Source organism: Solea senegalensis, linkage group LG9, assembly GCF_019176455.1.
Source record: "Solea senegalensis isolate Sse05_10M linkage group LG9, IFAPA_SoseM_1, whole genome shotgun sequence".
NCBI classification, from domain to species: Eukaryota; Metazoa; Chordata; class Actinopteri; order Pleuronectiformes; family Soleidae; genus Solea; species Solea senegalensis.
Genome location: NC_058029.1, coordinates 23,687,476 through 23,704,625, shown reverse-complemented (window position 1 = coordinate 23,704,625; position 17,150 = coordinate 23,687,476). Strand labels below are relative to the sequence as shown.

The following is a 17,150-nucleotide window of genomic DNA, read 5'->3' as shown; positions in this document are numbered from 1 at the left end:
ATCTCAAAAGTGACCAGAAGTGGAAAACAAGTTTGATGTAAATCATAATAAAGTAACATTTTAATTGAGCGTGAGAGAAAACAAATACAGTGACAAGGATAAGATTTTATTTGTATTATATTGCTCTCATTTCAGAAAGTTATTAATTTATATGAAACAAGCATAAGCAAACACTTTCACATTAAACAAAAATACAAATCCTTACCAATTGATCACTCTTTGGGTGTCATGACATTCCTTTGGAAGCATAGAGAGTCCTCTCCCTGTGTATTTAAATATTACTCACTCTGGGAAGAATGTTGCAGATGGTAGAAATTCTGGATCTGTTAACAAAATGAAACCAACCAAACACACTTTCTGGCTTTTCCTTTGAACACACAATCTGCTTCCAAACTAATGTCTCCATCCGTGACTCGCCGTCATTAAAAGGATAGTTTTCTCATGAGTGTTGTATGAGGTTCTGACAGTCAGAAATAACTGTACCAATCGCATCTAGAACCAGATTTGGACATTTAAAACATGGCTGCCAGCAAGCATGGGTATTCACTTTGCAAATAAGCTTACTTTATAAATCTGTAAGTCTATATCTTAATGTTCACTGCAGGAAAACAAAGGTTTGCATTGCTTTGAAACCCATTATCTCACCTACACCAAAGTCCATAGAGAAAATCGTCAATTTTGGATCACAGCAAATATGAAGTTTTTAATCCAGTGCTGCCTGTATTAATGTTATTTTTCCACTTTGGAGTCTGAAATCCTAGAAGTGACTTAATTTTGCCAAACGAGGCAGCAGTAGAGCAGCAGCTCCTGGGTCCCCGTGAGCTAAAAACATGAATTTGCTCTATGGACTTTGGTTTGGAAGAGTGGGCAACATGTTTTTGAGATATCGTAGACTTAAGCAGGCATGTTTTAAGTGGCACAAATCTTTTTTCCTTGACTCAGCACCTCATACAATCACACTGAACTATCACTTTAACAAGGTAATAATAAGCTGTTAAGTCTGATCGGTAACGAAGAACCAACAACTTATTCAAATGTCAAACTCTAAATATGCAAAACGCTGAAATGATCACACAAAACAGTGAGTTCAAATTAAACATGTACTCACACAGTGTAAAAATAACAAGGAAAAGCTGCTTAACATTTGACCCCAAAAAAAACCCAAACAATTCTTAAAACAGAATCATTCATCTACCATGTACTCCTTCAAATAAATCCAGTCAGTTTCTTAAACCAGATATCCTCAGAGGCAAAAACATTGTGTGGAGAGAGGAGAGAAGAAAAGAATAAAAAAAAAAAAGCAGTGGTGCAACATTCATGGACATACTACACACAAAGTCCAGACTCACCACTTCATATCGGAGATACTAACTGCAATATAGTGGAGTTTAAGAAGCATGCTTATTGTGTACGCATTGATACGGTTGTTAGACTGGAGTTCTGTGTAAAAAGTAATAGCAGAACACGTCACGAGGGAGGAACATGAACATCTTCATGGAGTCAAGAATGCCAAAAGCCACTTAAAGTTGCATAGTTGTTTCATGATAGTATGCATGTATGAGAATGCATTAATGTTATGGAGGTGGCAGTAATTTACTTTGAGTGCCTTTTACAGGGAAACAAGTCATTTATAACATTTCACAATCCAGTGCAACAGACTTCAGATTTGAACACACTGATCAAATACTGAATATTTGGAATGAGTCCGAGCACAAAATATGACTGGAAAGCAACAGTAGGCATGATTGGTATTGGTGGTCAACAATTCCAGATTATTTCTGCATAATATAAATCAAATGATTTGAAAGAGACTTGTTTAACGCCTCACTAACACATTTGTAGCATAATGTAAGGGCCACTCACAGAGCAGTTCAGACAAAGAGAGAGCAGGTGCTCTGCTTACGGGTACCTGCGGTGGCAAAACTGTGACACTCCAGTACCACAAACAACATCCTATGTTGCCAAGAAATGGAAAAAGGTAAAAAAAAAAAGAAGGAAGGAGTCTAAACCTTTGGACAATAAACAGTCATTTGTCACATATGAAACAAATGCTTCTGTCTGCAATCATCTGATGAGGAGCTCAGGACCCAGAGCTGCCGTCTCAAAATGTGAGTATTTTAAAGCAAACAAATAAATAATGACAACTCTTTGCAGTGGATCGTTTGGCTCAAGTGTCAATGTAGATTACTCTCTCGGTTCTCCGGGATTACGCAGATGAAACTGATATCAAATATTTCTCTAATGATCCTGCCTACTGTGGCTTTATTTGAATATCTAAGGTTTTCTCCATACTTTGTGTCCACAGAGCACTGTGCCTGCATTCTGCTCGTATATTCACGCCTGTGGTTCCATTCACACTAAAATGAGGGTGTGCATCCGACTCGTTTTTCCATACATGTATACCTGGATCCCACTAAGCCATTTCAATGTCCTTTTCAATGTACCACACATTGGTGGGTGAAGGCATTTACTTCTCACAGACCAGAGCTGACCTCTGCTGACTTGTGGTTGCAGAAAACATGCAGAAAATCACCTTAAATGCCTGTGAATCACAGGGAAGCAAAGTATAAACACAATTATAAAGTGGGGGGAGAGAAAAAAAAAAAAAAGCTATAAGCTATCAAACACATCACTTTTGATCCAAGCACCATGGAACTAAAACGTAGAATCACATCAACTATGTGTAGAGTTTGTTTGAACAAACGCTGCATATGAACAACATTACAGCTGGAAAACAACACACAAACTTTAAGTCTTGGTGAAGGTGAGCGCGTTGTCATGACAATGGCAAGTCTGTCAAGGCAACAAGGCTCACAGGACAGTGAAATGTAAGGCCGAGTAGCACTTCACTCTGTCATCATCATTGCATTATGTCCCGTGTGAAACAATACTGTTAAATTATACTCTGAGCTGGGGGGCTGCTGTGTTACATATATTTTGTTAGAATATGGTCTGTACAGGAAACAGCTGCTTCTAGAACTACAGTGAAAACCCTCTGCATGGATTTGACTCGGGGAAGGAAGCGAGGATACGGGGGGAGGGGTTATACATTAGCTCCGAACTCTGAGAGTTAGTAATTCAAAAGTCTATACAAAAATACAAATTCTAGAATAATCTACAAGTTACTTCAAGATGTTGACACTAAAATGTACTGTATATACACTGTCGCCAGGACACCATCTTTTAAATGCTACTTTTACAGCAGTTGTATACAAAAACAAAAAAGTGTAGTGGTGCCGCACCTCAGCTAACAAGCTGTCCGATGACTCACTTTACAAGTTAGTGTGCAATAAACAGGCAAGAGTGCAGCAAAACGTAGGGCTACTGCAAGTGTGGGGCATCCGTCGAGGAAAACACGTCTGAGTAACGAATGAAGGGAACAAGGATCAGTTATGACTTGATGCATCCCTGAGAGGGTCGCAGCCCTAAAGAACATGGGATGTTGACAGTAGTTCCTTACTGTTTCTTTGTGGACATTTTGTTTTTTGCAAACAAGCAGATCCTAGAGGATAATTTACTTTACTCTGTAGACCACTGTAGGTGTCTCTATTATTGTATTACTTGCCTTTAGAAAAACTCAGTACGTTCTTAACAGGTAACAGTAACAAAAACAACTTAAAGTAAAAAAAAAAAGTGATTGAAAATAAATTAATCATAGATGTTCCTGCTACCTCGAATAGTATGCATTACGACTAAAATTATAGAATCAAGCATTTAAATAAATTAACATGTACAATTTTAAATTAGATTAAGTTATAGGCAACTTACTGATTTGTTTTCACTTTTAAAGAACTGATCTTCCCTCAATTAGTAAAGAACTGTCAAAGAAGTAGAAAAGAATCATCACATTTTCTGGACTATGCTTAGTCATCCTAGAAACAAACAAACAAACAAACAAACAAAAACACTGAGGAAATCACTTCATCTGATTTGACAGCCATACAAGGGGCAATGTGGCCAACCCCTTCCTGCAGGGAGCATTGCTTCATGAATTTCAAAGTAATTCCAATAAACAGTGCATTCTGATCAGTTGCATACCAGCCGTTAGCATTTGTTAGGGTCTGTAGTACAGTACAAGGATATACAGAAACATTTGTTTTCCTGCTCAGGTGCGTGAACGTCAAGCCAGGAAAGTGGAACTCTCAGTTATCAGTGCGTAGAGAACAGGGTCTGATTATGTTCAACAAAAGGATCTGCCGTCTTTTCCCTGCATTAATTAGCATTAACTGCTAAATCTCATTATGCAAACCTCTTTCTAAAAATGCAGCTAATACAATGAATCTCAACAGAGACAATAATTACTTTGTATATATGTGTATATATATGTATGTATGTTGCCTTTCAGAACAGAATGCACTGCAGGTAAAGAGGGGGGAGGGGATTCAGGAGCACTAGCACATTATATCGGTAGAGAGAGGAGGAGGAGGAGGAGGACACTGAGGACTTGAAATGCGAGGGATTGTTGACTGCAAATAAATGGGCGCAACAGACAAACACATGGTGCAAGACTCAGAAGGCAGCTCTTCTAAGAATTGCCATCAGTGGCCATGTTGAATTCATCTGTGACCAGCAGCAGAGCCTCGATGTTGGCAGCCGTCTCGGGGCTCTGCAGGGAGAGGAAGTCCGAGACGTCCATACTGGCTAACCCTTCAGATGAGGGAGGGTTGGTCGAGGCAGTGCTGCTCACCATCTTAGAGAAAGTCTGAGCTGAGGATGAGGAAGAGGAGGCTGCGTTCAGGTTCACCTCACCCGCCTTGGAAGAAGACTCGGGGAGACAGCAGGAGGGAGACGATGGGGGTGGATGGAGGGGAGGCTCTGGGGGCTGAGGTAACGGCGGAGGAGGAGGTTCTGGTGCTTGCTGCTGTGCTGGGGCTGAAATGACGGAAGAGGAAATCTTTGAACTCTTGTCCTTCGCAGAGTCCCTGCAGGCACAATGGCACTGGCAGGATTCCTCCTGTTTGATGATGATGACGGGCAGACTGAGGCCGATCTGCTGGACCGAGTTACCTGCAACAGACCACCAATATATTTCATGGGAAAAAAGAGGAGGGAAAGTTGACAGAAATCTCTAAAATCTCTTTTTTTTTCTTGTTCTTTTTCATGTTTTCAGTGAGAACAAGTGCCCGAGTCTGAAGCTGGTTCCTGGTGCTGTACAGCGAGAAACCTGAACCATCACTAAAACTTGGCAGCAGCATCTCATTGTATTGTTTAACAGAATAATGCAGCGACATCCATAACATTATACTTCACCACATTACTCTCACCTGTACTTCCTCCCACTGGTATGGCTGTGGTGAAGAAAACCTTTTCCACTTTTGGGGCACCTTGATGTGACTGTAAACAAACATTGAACAGAAAATGAGTAGATTATTATATAATATTATAGTAATATGTTATTTCCAAAGTAACCTTGGTAATGAGAATTACTACAGGCTAATATTAGAGTAGTAACCTTTAATGAAAATGTTTGTCAATCAAAATTGAAAGTGAAGTGGAAATTCATCCTATTTCTTGATAACCACTATAGAAAAAAGTTGGGGCTGTCACTTGTATCTGAAATCTGGATACATCTGTTCAAACTTCAGGGTTTGAGTATAAATATTCTGCCGAGTAGTGCAAATCTGGAAAAATGCTGATCTTCTCAAATGTCTTGCTTTGTCCACAAACCAAAATGATTAACTTTTAATGATTTCTTTGTTATACGGAGCAAAGAAATGAAGAAAAAACTAAAAGCATCTGAAATGCATTTTGTGGAAGTATTTCTGGTTCTACACTGAGGATGACAATGTGAAGAACAAATCTGCAGACTCCAACAGAGTTGATGGATACATCACACACAGCATCTGTTGCCCAAGGCGGGGGATTTATCTTTATATCTTTAATGGCATAGCTATCAAAACGGAACAAACTCTCTAGTTCAAATCAAGTCACACATTTCTTTGTCCAAACACTGAGTGGGAGCGTTACTCACCGTTTGTTCTGGGTTCTGCTGGCTGCTGGCAGCACTGCTCAGGATCCACTGGAGGTTCTGGTCAGACATGACTAAGCTGGGCTGCAGGAGGTTCTGGTTGGGTGCTATGGTGATGGTGGCTGGGGTGGGAGCCAGACCAGGACCAGTGTTGGGGACAGGGTTACTGGCCAAAGGCACAGGTTGAGCCACAGCTGCTAGAGCATCTGTTGTAGCGGTACCTGGTGCTTTGGAGGTCAGTGCTGGAGCCACAGGAGCAGGAGCAGAGATGGACGGTGCTGGTGGTGGCGGTGGTGGTACAGGAGTGGTCTGTGTGACGCCCTCTGGCTGCAGGAATGTGGGTTGAAGTGCCATATAGTGTTGGGAGGGGGCTTGGTTTGATGCCTGGACAGAAGTTTGAACAGGCACATCTGGGACCTGCTGAGGCCCAGTGAGTTGGATGAAAGGCTGAGCAGAGCTGACAGTAGCAGTGACAGCTGCACAGGTGGAGGCCTGACAGGATGAGTTCACACTCGGCTGGGAAGAAGCCTCCAAGCCAGCAGTTGTGTGGGAGCAGGAGGATGAAGAGGTAGGATTGATAGAGAAAGAGATGAGAGATGAACCATCGGTCAGTCCATGTTGGACAGAGGTTTCCAGGCTGTAAGGTTCAGCAAGGCTCTCTGAGGAATGAAATCAGAACTGCATCAGAACAAGCCCCCTTAAATACTATTTTAAAAGGGCAGGTGTTGACGTGTTCTTACCATGGTGATGGGCATCATCTTGACTGACACTATTTTCCGGACTCTGGAACATGAGCTCAAAGATTTTCACAGCAGTCACATTGCTGAGGTCTAGATTCTGAGCCTGTTATAACGAGAAACACAATTTAATTCATACATTTAATGATCTTAATAACTATTATAACAGCCAGGAATGCTTTAATCTTCCTGATCAGTTCTTAGTACTTAAAGTTACAGCTAAGGTTGGATGCCCTTCTTTTTATTAAAGGGAAAGTTTATGTTTATGTTTTTCTGAAGTGGTATGGTATGAGGTACTGACATAGAGTTAGGGCTGTGCTATGTGCACCCCCTGCACCAGTAACCACCTTAACACATGGATGGTCGCCGTCAGTAAAAGTCTCTCTGCCAGTGGGGGATGCAATGTAAAACAGATGTAAGCCACAACGTAAGGCTCATCAAATACACTCTACTACCACTTAAATTCAATGATAACATTAGGGTAATGATGCTTTATGTTGCAGTTAGAAAGCCCTTGAAGATTGCTCTCTGTCATCATAGTATACTTCACCAAAGAAAATGGCAGATGGCAGGTCTAGCACTGCCTGGTTCCTGGTGCAGGGGATGAACAGTACAGTCAACGCTGAACATGTGTCAATAACACACTTCAAAACACCTAACCTCTCTGTGGACATCTCCATCTTGATATCCTCTATCCAGTGTCAGAATGACAAAGCAGAGGCAGTTGAAGGTCTGACTTACATTTTGTATGCTCTCTCGTAGCTCTGAGTCTGTAGAGATGAGGCTCAAGTCACTGAGGCACAGCGAGTGATTTGCATCCTGTAATTTAGAGATGAAATGTTCATAATTATACTTGCCTTGGCTGTGAGATCGAAAGCTGGGTCGTGCAAACAACAGAGGGGAGTTTAACAGGAGAATAGTGCAACACAATGCATGTCAATGTGAAAAAGATAGACTAGTACAGGATAATTAAAAACAAATAATAACTAATCAAAGCCGAGGAGTATCATTTGTTTTTGAATAACACTCTTCATGTTAAGCAAGTGAACTCATAATTACAAGGGGATGACAGTGCCCCATGTTGCTCTCAGAGTGTAAATGGAGAACAAGAGGACTGTGGCAAAATAGGGAAAGAAAGTGTGTTGCAGTGACAAGTAGCTGTGCTGTGACTCACTTCAGAGAGGGTGACGGTGAAGGGCTGTCCTTTGTCGTGGCCCCGTATGTGACTCTTCAGACTGTACTGGCTGCTGAAAGTCTTCTCACAGCCATCACTTGGACAGTTAAAAGGCTTCTCTCCTGCAAACGAGACAGACGGGGAGGAAGAATGCAGGAAGAGAATGAGGCTATATTGATTTGTGCTTTCAAACAAAAATAAGCTGCATCCAAAAGAGTGTTTCAGCTCTGTATCCTGAGATGAGTACATCCATAATACAGCTGACAATGTATATCACAGGATCATTCAGCTACATGTGTACATGCACATTTTTATTTTTGGTGGTCTATAAACACAGTAGTACTGTAGAATAAACAAAACATATGAATTTTTCAACTAAAACAGTGTAGTTTGGATGTAGCCTTCACCTTAAAAAACTTAACTAAAATAAGTAAAAGTTGTGACTTTATTTCAATACATAACTGGTAACTATTTCTTATTTTGATCTATAACTGGATGTAAAACATTAAAAACAAAGGTCATCTCTCACTAACAGAACTTATCAAATTCAAACAAATCAAAAAACAACCAACAAACAGTAATATTAGTAATGAGCAGCTGTGGCATTAGCAAAAACATCCAAACACCTGAGCAAAATATAGTCTGAGTAGTTTCAAGTGGAATCTTTCAGTTGGGAAAGCAATTTTGTCCAAACAATGCACATGCACACACAATCCAACACACCCATGTCTCCCTTTCGCCTACGTTTCTATATGGACTTTGGACAGAAAGAGGAAACTAATACAACACACATTTTATGTAAATCAAGCTTACATAAATAAAAAAAAACAAAAAACAAAAACGCTGATATGTACCTGTGTGAGTCCGTACATGTGTTTTTAGATGATGACTTGCGGCAAAAGCTTTGCCACAGCCGTCGTGGTCACACCTGAAGACAAAAGACAGAGAAACAAAGTAAATCGCAAAGGCCACTTGCAAATAACTGACTCACGGTTATTTATTAACAAAATCTAAAGTGGTAATAGAAACTAAAAGTAACTAATATTTAGTAAGCAGCTAAAAACCGTCACCAAAGTAGTGTTGTAGAGGATGGAAGGAGATGCAAGCTACACTCTACCCAGGAGAAAAACTATTAAATACACTCATTATCTGAAGAAGAGAGGGACTAGCAGCCCTAAAACTCATTATTTTCTGAATAGTAGATATGTTACATATTTTTTGTCGAATTATATTTGTAAAAAAACGAAAATCCCAAATAGGGTAATTGTAAATCACAAGGCCCTAGGATGACTGGGGTGATGCAGGCTCCCCCTTGTGGTACTGGTAAGACAGCATTTCACAGCTTTTCCCATTCACGAGTATCTCAGTGACTTGAGCTTCTGTCAAACCAGCTCTCATGATGTGTAATAACATCTAGAGAAAATAAATGACTAAATAAAACTGCCCGTGAGCTTCCATTATATCCGAAATATCACTCTATATCTCATAAAAACACAGTGATCCTGTTGTGATAATAGAAATGCTGCCGAGAGGTGGCCGATGAGATCCAGTCAGAAAGTGAAGGATGATAATATACATCTTTGTATTTGAACGGTCTCTTTTTTTGGGCGTACATAATAGAAATGCTCACCGGAATGGTTTCTCCCCAGTGTGTGTGCGAATGTGCTTCCTCAGGTCGCTGAGTGTGGTAAAGTACTTTGTGCATCCCTCAGATTCACAGTTGAATGTCTTGCCTGTGTGAAGTCTCTGGTGTGCTTTCAGTCTGCAAACACAGTCAAAATTGTTTCCATTGAAACGTGAGAATTGCAAAGAGAAAGCAAAACGGCTGCTGCTGCAAGTCAAGGCTGATAAAAAGACAGTTTATTGCACGCTCAGATGACGACAGAGAATATGGGGAGATTGAAAAGACAAGGAGGAAAAAGTCATATTATTACAGACAATCCACCCAATACTTTGCTGCCCTGAATAACAACCTCTGACAAGTTGATGCCAGTGGCACAGCTCCACCAAGCCCCACACGTGTTGTCATAGCAACTGGACCAACACGACCCAGAGGGTACTGATGTGTACTGGTTGAGATCACAGCGATCAATTGTGAATGTGTTTTAGTCACTACAGTTCTGATGGAGCTATCAGTTACTTTGGTACATGTACTACTGGACACTAAGCTAAACAACAATGTAAAAACAGAAAACTATACTTAACGTGACTAGTGTGGGCTTTATTGGTTGTGTCCATGTATCCAGGGGTGTTTTTGTTTTCGGAAGCAGCTGGTAGTTAAAGATTGATAGATTTATATTCTGTTGCACAACACATTTAAACGTATTGAGCTAAAGAATATAGAAAAAATACAGAAATGGGCAGAAAAAAGTGCTGCTTTTCCTCTCATATAATGCACCTGTGGACTTTTTCTTGTCCCATGGACACTAGATGCTGTATCAACCGTTTGATTTTCTACATGATGTACTACCTCTCATCACGACAAGTATATAAAAGGTATATAAAAGTTATATAATTGCAAACAGTCACTGTGGTCAGAAAAACCTGCCCCCACACAGAACGTTATAAAACAGCTGAATGTAAAAGAAAATGATAGATATGCGTTGACGCACACCTTCTATAGCTGAACTTACCGCGCACCATAACAGAACAATTCAACAACACAACACAGCAAAGCAGCATGCAGGCGCACCTGTATAGTGTGTTGAAGGCTTTCTCGCAGCCTTGCACGTCACATTCAAACGGCTTCTCCTTGGTGTGAACTCGGACATGAATCTTGAGGCTGTAAGATGTGAGGAAGGCCTTTCCACAGCCCTGTTGATTACACACAAATGTGTACTCGCCCCGGTGAGTCTTCTGGTGTGTGCGAAGGTTACCCGCTGTACTGTATGTCCTTTTGCAGCCCTCAAACGTGCACTGGTAGCGTTTCACCTGACAGAGCAAGGGCAGGTCATTAATTAAACATGAAATCAAATTGAAGGCGGTAAATGGTCCGTATTTTTATGGCACTTAAAACACTTTATGCTACAGTTTTGCCAATCACCCTTTCACACCCACAGACAGTGCATGTAGTGTATTTGTAGAGCTTTTTATTCAAACAACCATTTCACACTCATTCACACATTGCCACAGGAACACTGAGGGAGTACTTTTGCCCCAGGACACATCAGCAAGTAGAAGAGAGGAACTAGGGATCCACCTCCCAACCTTTCTGTTAGAAGACAAACTGCTATTCATACACTTCTGGTCCAATCTTCATGAGTAATTTCAGATAAAGAGTGGCTGTATGAGGTACTGGCAGATCATCAGCAATGAGTCCTGTGCCTCAATCCGCCCCTATACCTTGAACCAGTGTGAGACACGGATGCTTTATGAAAACATGGCTGCCAGTGGGGACACAAGAAAAACAATGCATTTTAACTACTTACCAAAAGGCTCACCTAGTAAAATATAGTAAAAGAATACGTTTGACACTTAATCTTGCCATTAGACATCTTTTCCGACATCAAACTTAAGTGTGTGTTGCTTTGTAAACTGCTCACTCTGCATCAGAGTCCATAGAGAAAATCAACCATTTCACATCATGGCACGCAGGAGATGTTGATCCACTGTAGTGTCTACAAGTAAGTTAAAATTATTGTTTTTTTGTTTATTGTGACTTGTGTTTAAAATCACGTTTACACAGACGATTACAGAATGAGTCTGCAGTAGTCTACCATCTCCTGTGCCCTAAAAACATTGATTTTTTTGTATAGAATTTGGGGCAGGACCATGTGCAGTTGTTTCAATTTGGAAAGGGAGAGGGGACGTCGGTGTCTCAAGCTGGTCCTTGAAACAGGCGTTATTTACTGTGTCAGTATCTCATACAGCCACACTTCAAAAAGCCTGAATTATTACTTGAAGGCTATGTTCACATTACCAGACACACGGTTTAATTCTACGTCAACATAGATCAGCTTTGACAGTTCACATTCAGAACTAATAGCATCTTCCATCTGACTTTCACGTGAGCACAACTGTCCTCTGAAATGGTATACTGCAACTATCGATGACAACAAAGTACTCAGAGCATGCACAGAAACAAAAGCCACGTGGATTTCACCATTCTTATTCATGTCATGGCAAATGAACACATATGGAAGTCACATGAGTTCGTTTTGAAAAAATAAGCGGCAATCAGATTTCCGTGTCTACACAGCCCTGAAACAAAATCACAACTGAGTCAAAAGAAAAGTATTTGATATGAGTCACTTAAGTCTGGTAATGTGAATGTTCTTGAAGTGCTTTGCCCAGGGACACAGGAGCATGCACCCTAAAAAAGGACACTGACCCACAGCCACTCAGGGCTGCCCTTTTTGCGGCCCCATAAGAACATTATTCATAAACTGGTCTTTAACTTCTCTTTGGGAAAAGCCAGGGAGAAAGTCCTCTTTTAATTCAGCTCAGCAATAACCAGCCTCGTCATACAATGAATTGACCGTGTGAGTCAGTGTGACCTTTCGGGAACGACTTCAACTCAATGACTCAGCCAGGCATCAGCACATGAGGCGGGTGAGCACAAAGGACAGCGATGATGCCTAACCCCCTGCGCAATGCATCCCATCCAACTGTGTTTCACAACACCAATCTCCATTGCAGTGTGGCAGTCTCCTGCTCTCTACTCACACAAAAGCCCTGGGGCAATGGGAATAAAAAGCAGTCCATTCTGTTCTTGGAAAAAATGCTACCCTTAACTGAGCACACAGCAGGGGGAGAAAGCTTGTGGTCGGCCACCAAGACAAGACAATGTCCTTTGTCAGCTGATGCTGAGTCCACTGATGACCTATTTCTCTAACAAATGTGATTATAATTTCCAAATGTGAGTGCATAAGAGATGACTCACAAGATAAACGACTGCAGTGTTGGCCAAACGTGTGGCACATTTTACCTACACCAAGATAACAAATCATTTTCTTGAAATATAAATGAATGATACCATGATTATGAGCTCTAATGCATCTACATATTTTATCATCCAGCATCTTTAACACTCCATTCAATATTCTCCGACACATTCAGTAACAATTACTCTAAAAGAAAAACAAAATTAATTGTGTGTACAGTTAACATGACATACAGCTGACACAACAGTGATAGGTCGTCTTTACACCATTTACTTTTAATTTTACAGGATGTGGGAGATAACATTTGTTAAACAAACACAAATGCAAAGCCTCTGTGGAAACAACTGTTTGTAGCTTGTGGCTTGGTCTGTATTCATCATCACCCACACTTACATGACTGTTCTCCACCACCACTTTGATCACTGCAAGACAGCTCTGAGTGCTTTGGTCTCCTCCACGCATGGTGAAAAGACAATACCATTCCATTACAAATTAAAAGGATATGTGGGAATATGTTGGTATTTTCACAAGAAATGGTCAAAGCTTTTCTCCCATTTTTCTGAGACAGAACTGCTTGATTGATTTTCTTTTGTAGGACACATAGAATCAAATGCACCAAATACAGCATGGTCACATTCACGTCAGCATCATATTACTGCTGCAATTTATGAACATGTGCATATACAACTATTTTTTTCAGCAAAATCCGAATGTATGATGCATATATTTATTAGATTATTTTATTAGGCGAGTAGATTACTTTTCGTCTCATTGCAAATTTTTTCACTGCCAGTGGCAATTGTCTTAACAAAGTCATAATACCTAAGAAAAACAAAGACAACAAAACAAGCAACTTGATCAGTAATCCAAATAATCTAAAGCAACAAACAGTTTATAGCAAACATGGGGCTTGGCGTTTAGTACCACCCTCATACATTGCCTGATGTCTGATGCTTTACAGACCAACAGGCACATTCACTACATTAATTCAAGGAACATCTGTCTATCTGAGTGTTCAACCGTCCGTCTCGTCACATTAATGTCCAAGGGTTTAGTTGACAGGCTTCAAACTTGGCAGGTGACTTACTAAGGGCACCAGTATATGTGCAGTGCTGACTTTAACATTGTTTGGGTAATAAATTCAACAGATCTATCACTGAACAACTAAAACACATCTGTGCCTATAGAGAGAGAGACAATACACGACGGCTGAGTCTGCTGAAAACCGAGACTTGGGTACTGCACTAGTATTCAGTAGTCCTTCAACTTCATTTCAATAAAAAGGGGAAGTGAAACATCACTTTGAAGTGCCTGACTCTCATGACTCACCAATGTTGTGGCACAGTCACATTTTATCAGCTTACCTCTCTCAGCTTGGTCTCTGGGCACTCGGAGTGCAGGGTGAGCGTGGCCCCCTCAATGTTACGTGGCATGGGGGTAGAGCCTGGATTAATTGTGAACTGGATCTGGTCTGCAGAAATAGTGTGGTGCACATAACCCTGTGACATGCCATCAGAGTCAGTAATAAAGGCCAGCGAGCCATCCTCTTCATCTCCATCTCCCTCCCCCTCAGTCAAGAAGGTGACTCCGTCGTCATCCCCTCCACAGTGATGCTCCTCTTCACCCTCCTCATCCAGCCGGATGGGGTCCCGCTCAATGAGCACTGTAGTTCGGTCGTACACTCGACCGGAAGACGACGAGGGCTCGGCTATCAGGTCATTATCTTTGACAAATTGGAGCTTGTCTTCTTCCTCATCATCCCGCTCCAGAGGATCTACCTCCACTTCAAAGTACATGGACGCCTCCTTACGAGGGCCATTCTCACTCATGGTCCCTGGTGCCTCTCCTTCCTTTGCAAGGAGAACTGCACACTCACAACTGTTTACGTTACAGCCTGGAAAATAAGCATAAAAAAAAAAAAACTTTGTTTATTGCATTCCAAAAAATACAAAGTGATATTGTTATCAATGTGGCAATGTCAGGCATGAGTCAACTATAAGTGCATTAGATCATGGTAAACTTTTCTTTGATAAAAGAGGCAAGACTGTCAATTTTACCAGTTATTAGATAGTTTATTATGAATTTATATATCTTCACACACATCCAGAGAAAATGTTTATAACATAACGTGTTTCTAGTAGGGATGCAACGATTTGCTGATTTGTATCTATGCAAGAAAGCACAGGCATGATGCATCTGTGGAGCAGCTGTGAATGGATGTCATTTTGGAAAGAAATCAAGATTCATCGATTGTAACATGTTTGCCCTGATGTTGGTTATTAGAATTATTAGAATTATCGTGTATTTAATTAGAAACGCGGTCATCTCAATGATTTGGTTGCGCACAACAAACAGAGTGGAGGCTACGAGTTATACCCACCCGTGTACTGCAAATCAAGGGTTTGACAAAACTACCATGAACACAGCTTATAAATTTCTCTCCACGGCCAAGGTATGTTTCTGTAATGACTATTTTGTGATTGTAAAAATGGTTTGTTTACAACAGCATGTGATTGCTAATACTTTTTACATGTATTGATTATTTGTAAGCAGCTATGAAAGACCTCTTTGGGAAACATTTGTTTGTTAATTTTTCGACAATCAAACCTCATCACTACACTGAGGTCAGATTGTGTGTAATCGCAGAAGAGCTGCAAGTCAGAAAATGCTGATCTGTGTTTCCCAAACCTCATAATGATGTTCTCAACTGTCTTGTTTTGTCCTCAAACCAAAATGATTCGGTTTTACTGATTGCTTCGTTGCTTGTGGCAAAGAAACCAGCTGAAACTCAGAGAGCTTGTATTATTTAAAAAAAAAAACCCTCAAATTGATCAAATCGATTATCAATATAGTTGACAATCAATTTTATAATTGATTAATGGTTGCAGCCCTTTTACCATATGATATTGTATTATGTTTAGTATATCTGCTCGTTCACAGAGCATCGAAATACGTATCGTATCAGCACAGCAGATACCCACTCTACACAGAACGTCACAAAATAAAACAGTCTTTAAGAAGACTTCAAATTGTCACTCAAAATATACGTGGAAACGTTCACTTAGAAAAACGCAATGCAGCCTCTTTTACACACATCAGCCCTGTTTAGAGGAAACGGACACATCGGGATCTCGAAGTTTCTGAATTCAGTGTCAGAACTGTCACGAGAGTTTAGTGGCTCTACTCAGTTAAGAAACAACACGTTTAATTATTTCAAACCGATTAAAACGTACAGTTACTGGACACTTGCTATAACACCTTAAATATGCTATGAAAGATGCCACAACAACGACGTACAACTTTACAATGCTCGGGCACAGCTGGCTAACACTGAAACAACTGCTAAGTGTTTTGACAGGGCAGAGCGATAAACATTCACATTCTGACAGTTTTAAGCGATTTTGAACATTATTGTTAGCTGTCTTATAACGACCTGATGGCTGACAACTGATGTAACAATATTTCACAGAATTCATGTTCAGTCATATTGTTACAAGCCCAAAGGATATGTCGCTAGCTATCCAATAGCCTAAGATAACCAAACGTGCATATCTGGAGTATTCATAATAGCACGTCTGTCAGCGTTTTCTTCTTCAAACGTCACATGGTTTAACTACAGAGTAAACGTAACAGTCACATATTTGTCTTTAGCAGGAGCAGGAGCCAGAGCTAGGTTGGCTAACCGAGCAGCTGGCTAAACCAGCTAGCACCACTTTAGCTCATGTTAGCTTGGGTAGAGAGCTAACTTGCTAGTAACGTTAGCCAGTTTACTATCGAAAGCTGATGTGAGCCACTTTTCTCTATGAGAAGAAAGGCAAGCTCCACGTTATCACGGAATAAACCGGCAAGCCACATTTAAATGACAGCGAAATAACACTCACCTGTGATGATATACAAGTCTTCTTGTTCATGTGTTTGGATGTTTAACACACTCTTCCAATCCCCTCCCTGTTACACAACGTCACGGACTCCCATCAGATCGTGATGTATTATGGGAAATTAAATATAAACTAGGCTGAATTAAACCGTGAAATCATTATAATTTTCTACTTATAACAATGCGACATTTCGTGTGAGGGACGTATTCAAGTGGTTATTGTATGGTCTTCCTGACAAAAATTGAGAAAACATACTAATTTCATGTTAATTCATTACAGGCAGGCAAGTCGAAGCATTTATAAAAAATCCTACATAAAAAGTGCAAGTGAACGCCACACGTGAACACAGGTCAGCTCGGGACAGACCCGTGGTTAAAAATAAATAAATAAAATCAATCAGAGAGACATATTTTTCATATGAACTTGACAACTGCATTTCACGTCAATATAATTTTGATAGGGTTTACGACTTCAGAGTTGGCAGGAATGCAGCATGAGAATAATACAATT

The 17,150-nt window shown here is 40.5% G+C and overlaps 1 protein-coding gene across 1 annotated transcript; it reads right to left on the bottom strand.

Moving 5' to 3' along the window:
- Positions 1-85: 85 nt before the first annotated feature.
- mtf1 (metal-regulatory transcription factor 1) lies at positions 86-16,973 on the bottom strand. The gene is made up of 11 exons (XM_044033739.1): positions 16,644-16,973; positions 14,127-14,656; positions 10,572-10,810; positions 9,510-9,641; positions 8,734-8,807; positions 7,880-8,001; positions 7,447-7,524; positions 6,709-6,811; positions 5,972-6,627; positions 5,265-5,334; positions 86-5,007 (listed from the first exon to the last, which is right to left on the bottom strand). The coding sequence occupies exons 2-11, from the start codon at positions 14,589-14,591 to the stop codon at positions 4,526-4,528; spliced, it is 2,421 nt and encodes an 806-aa protein (XP_043889674.1). The 5' UTR covers positions 14,592-14,656; positions 16,644-16,973; the 3' UTR covers positions 86-4,525.
- Positions 16,974-17,150: the final 177 nt, after the last annotated feature.

What these genes read in the sequence shown, in the direction of transcription:
- mtf1 (XM_044033739.1), bottom strand. Translation starts at nt 14,591, where the DNA reads ATGAGTGAGAATGGCCCTCGTAAGGAGGCGTCCATGTACTTTGAAGTG. An exon ending in ACTGGGGAGAAACCATTCCG is followed by an intron (nt 8,808 to 9,509) that starts GTGAGCATTTCT and finishes TTTTGTCTTCAG; the next exon opens with GTGTGACCACGACGGCTGTG. An exon ending in AGATGATGCCCATCACCATG is followed by an intron (nt 6,628 to 6,708) that starts GTAAGAACACGT and finishes TTCATTCCTCAG; the next exon opens with AGAGCCTTGCTGAACCTTAC.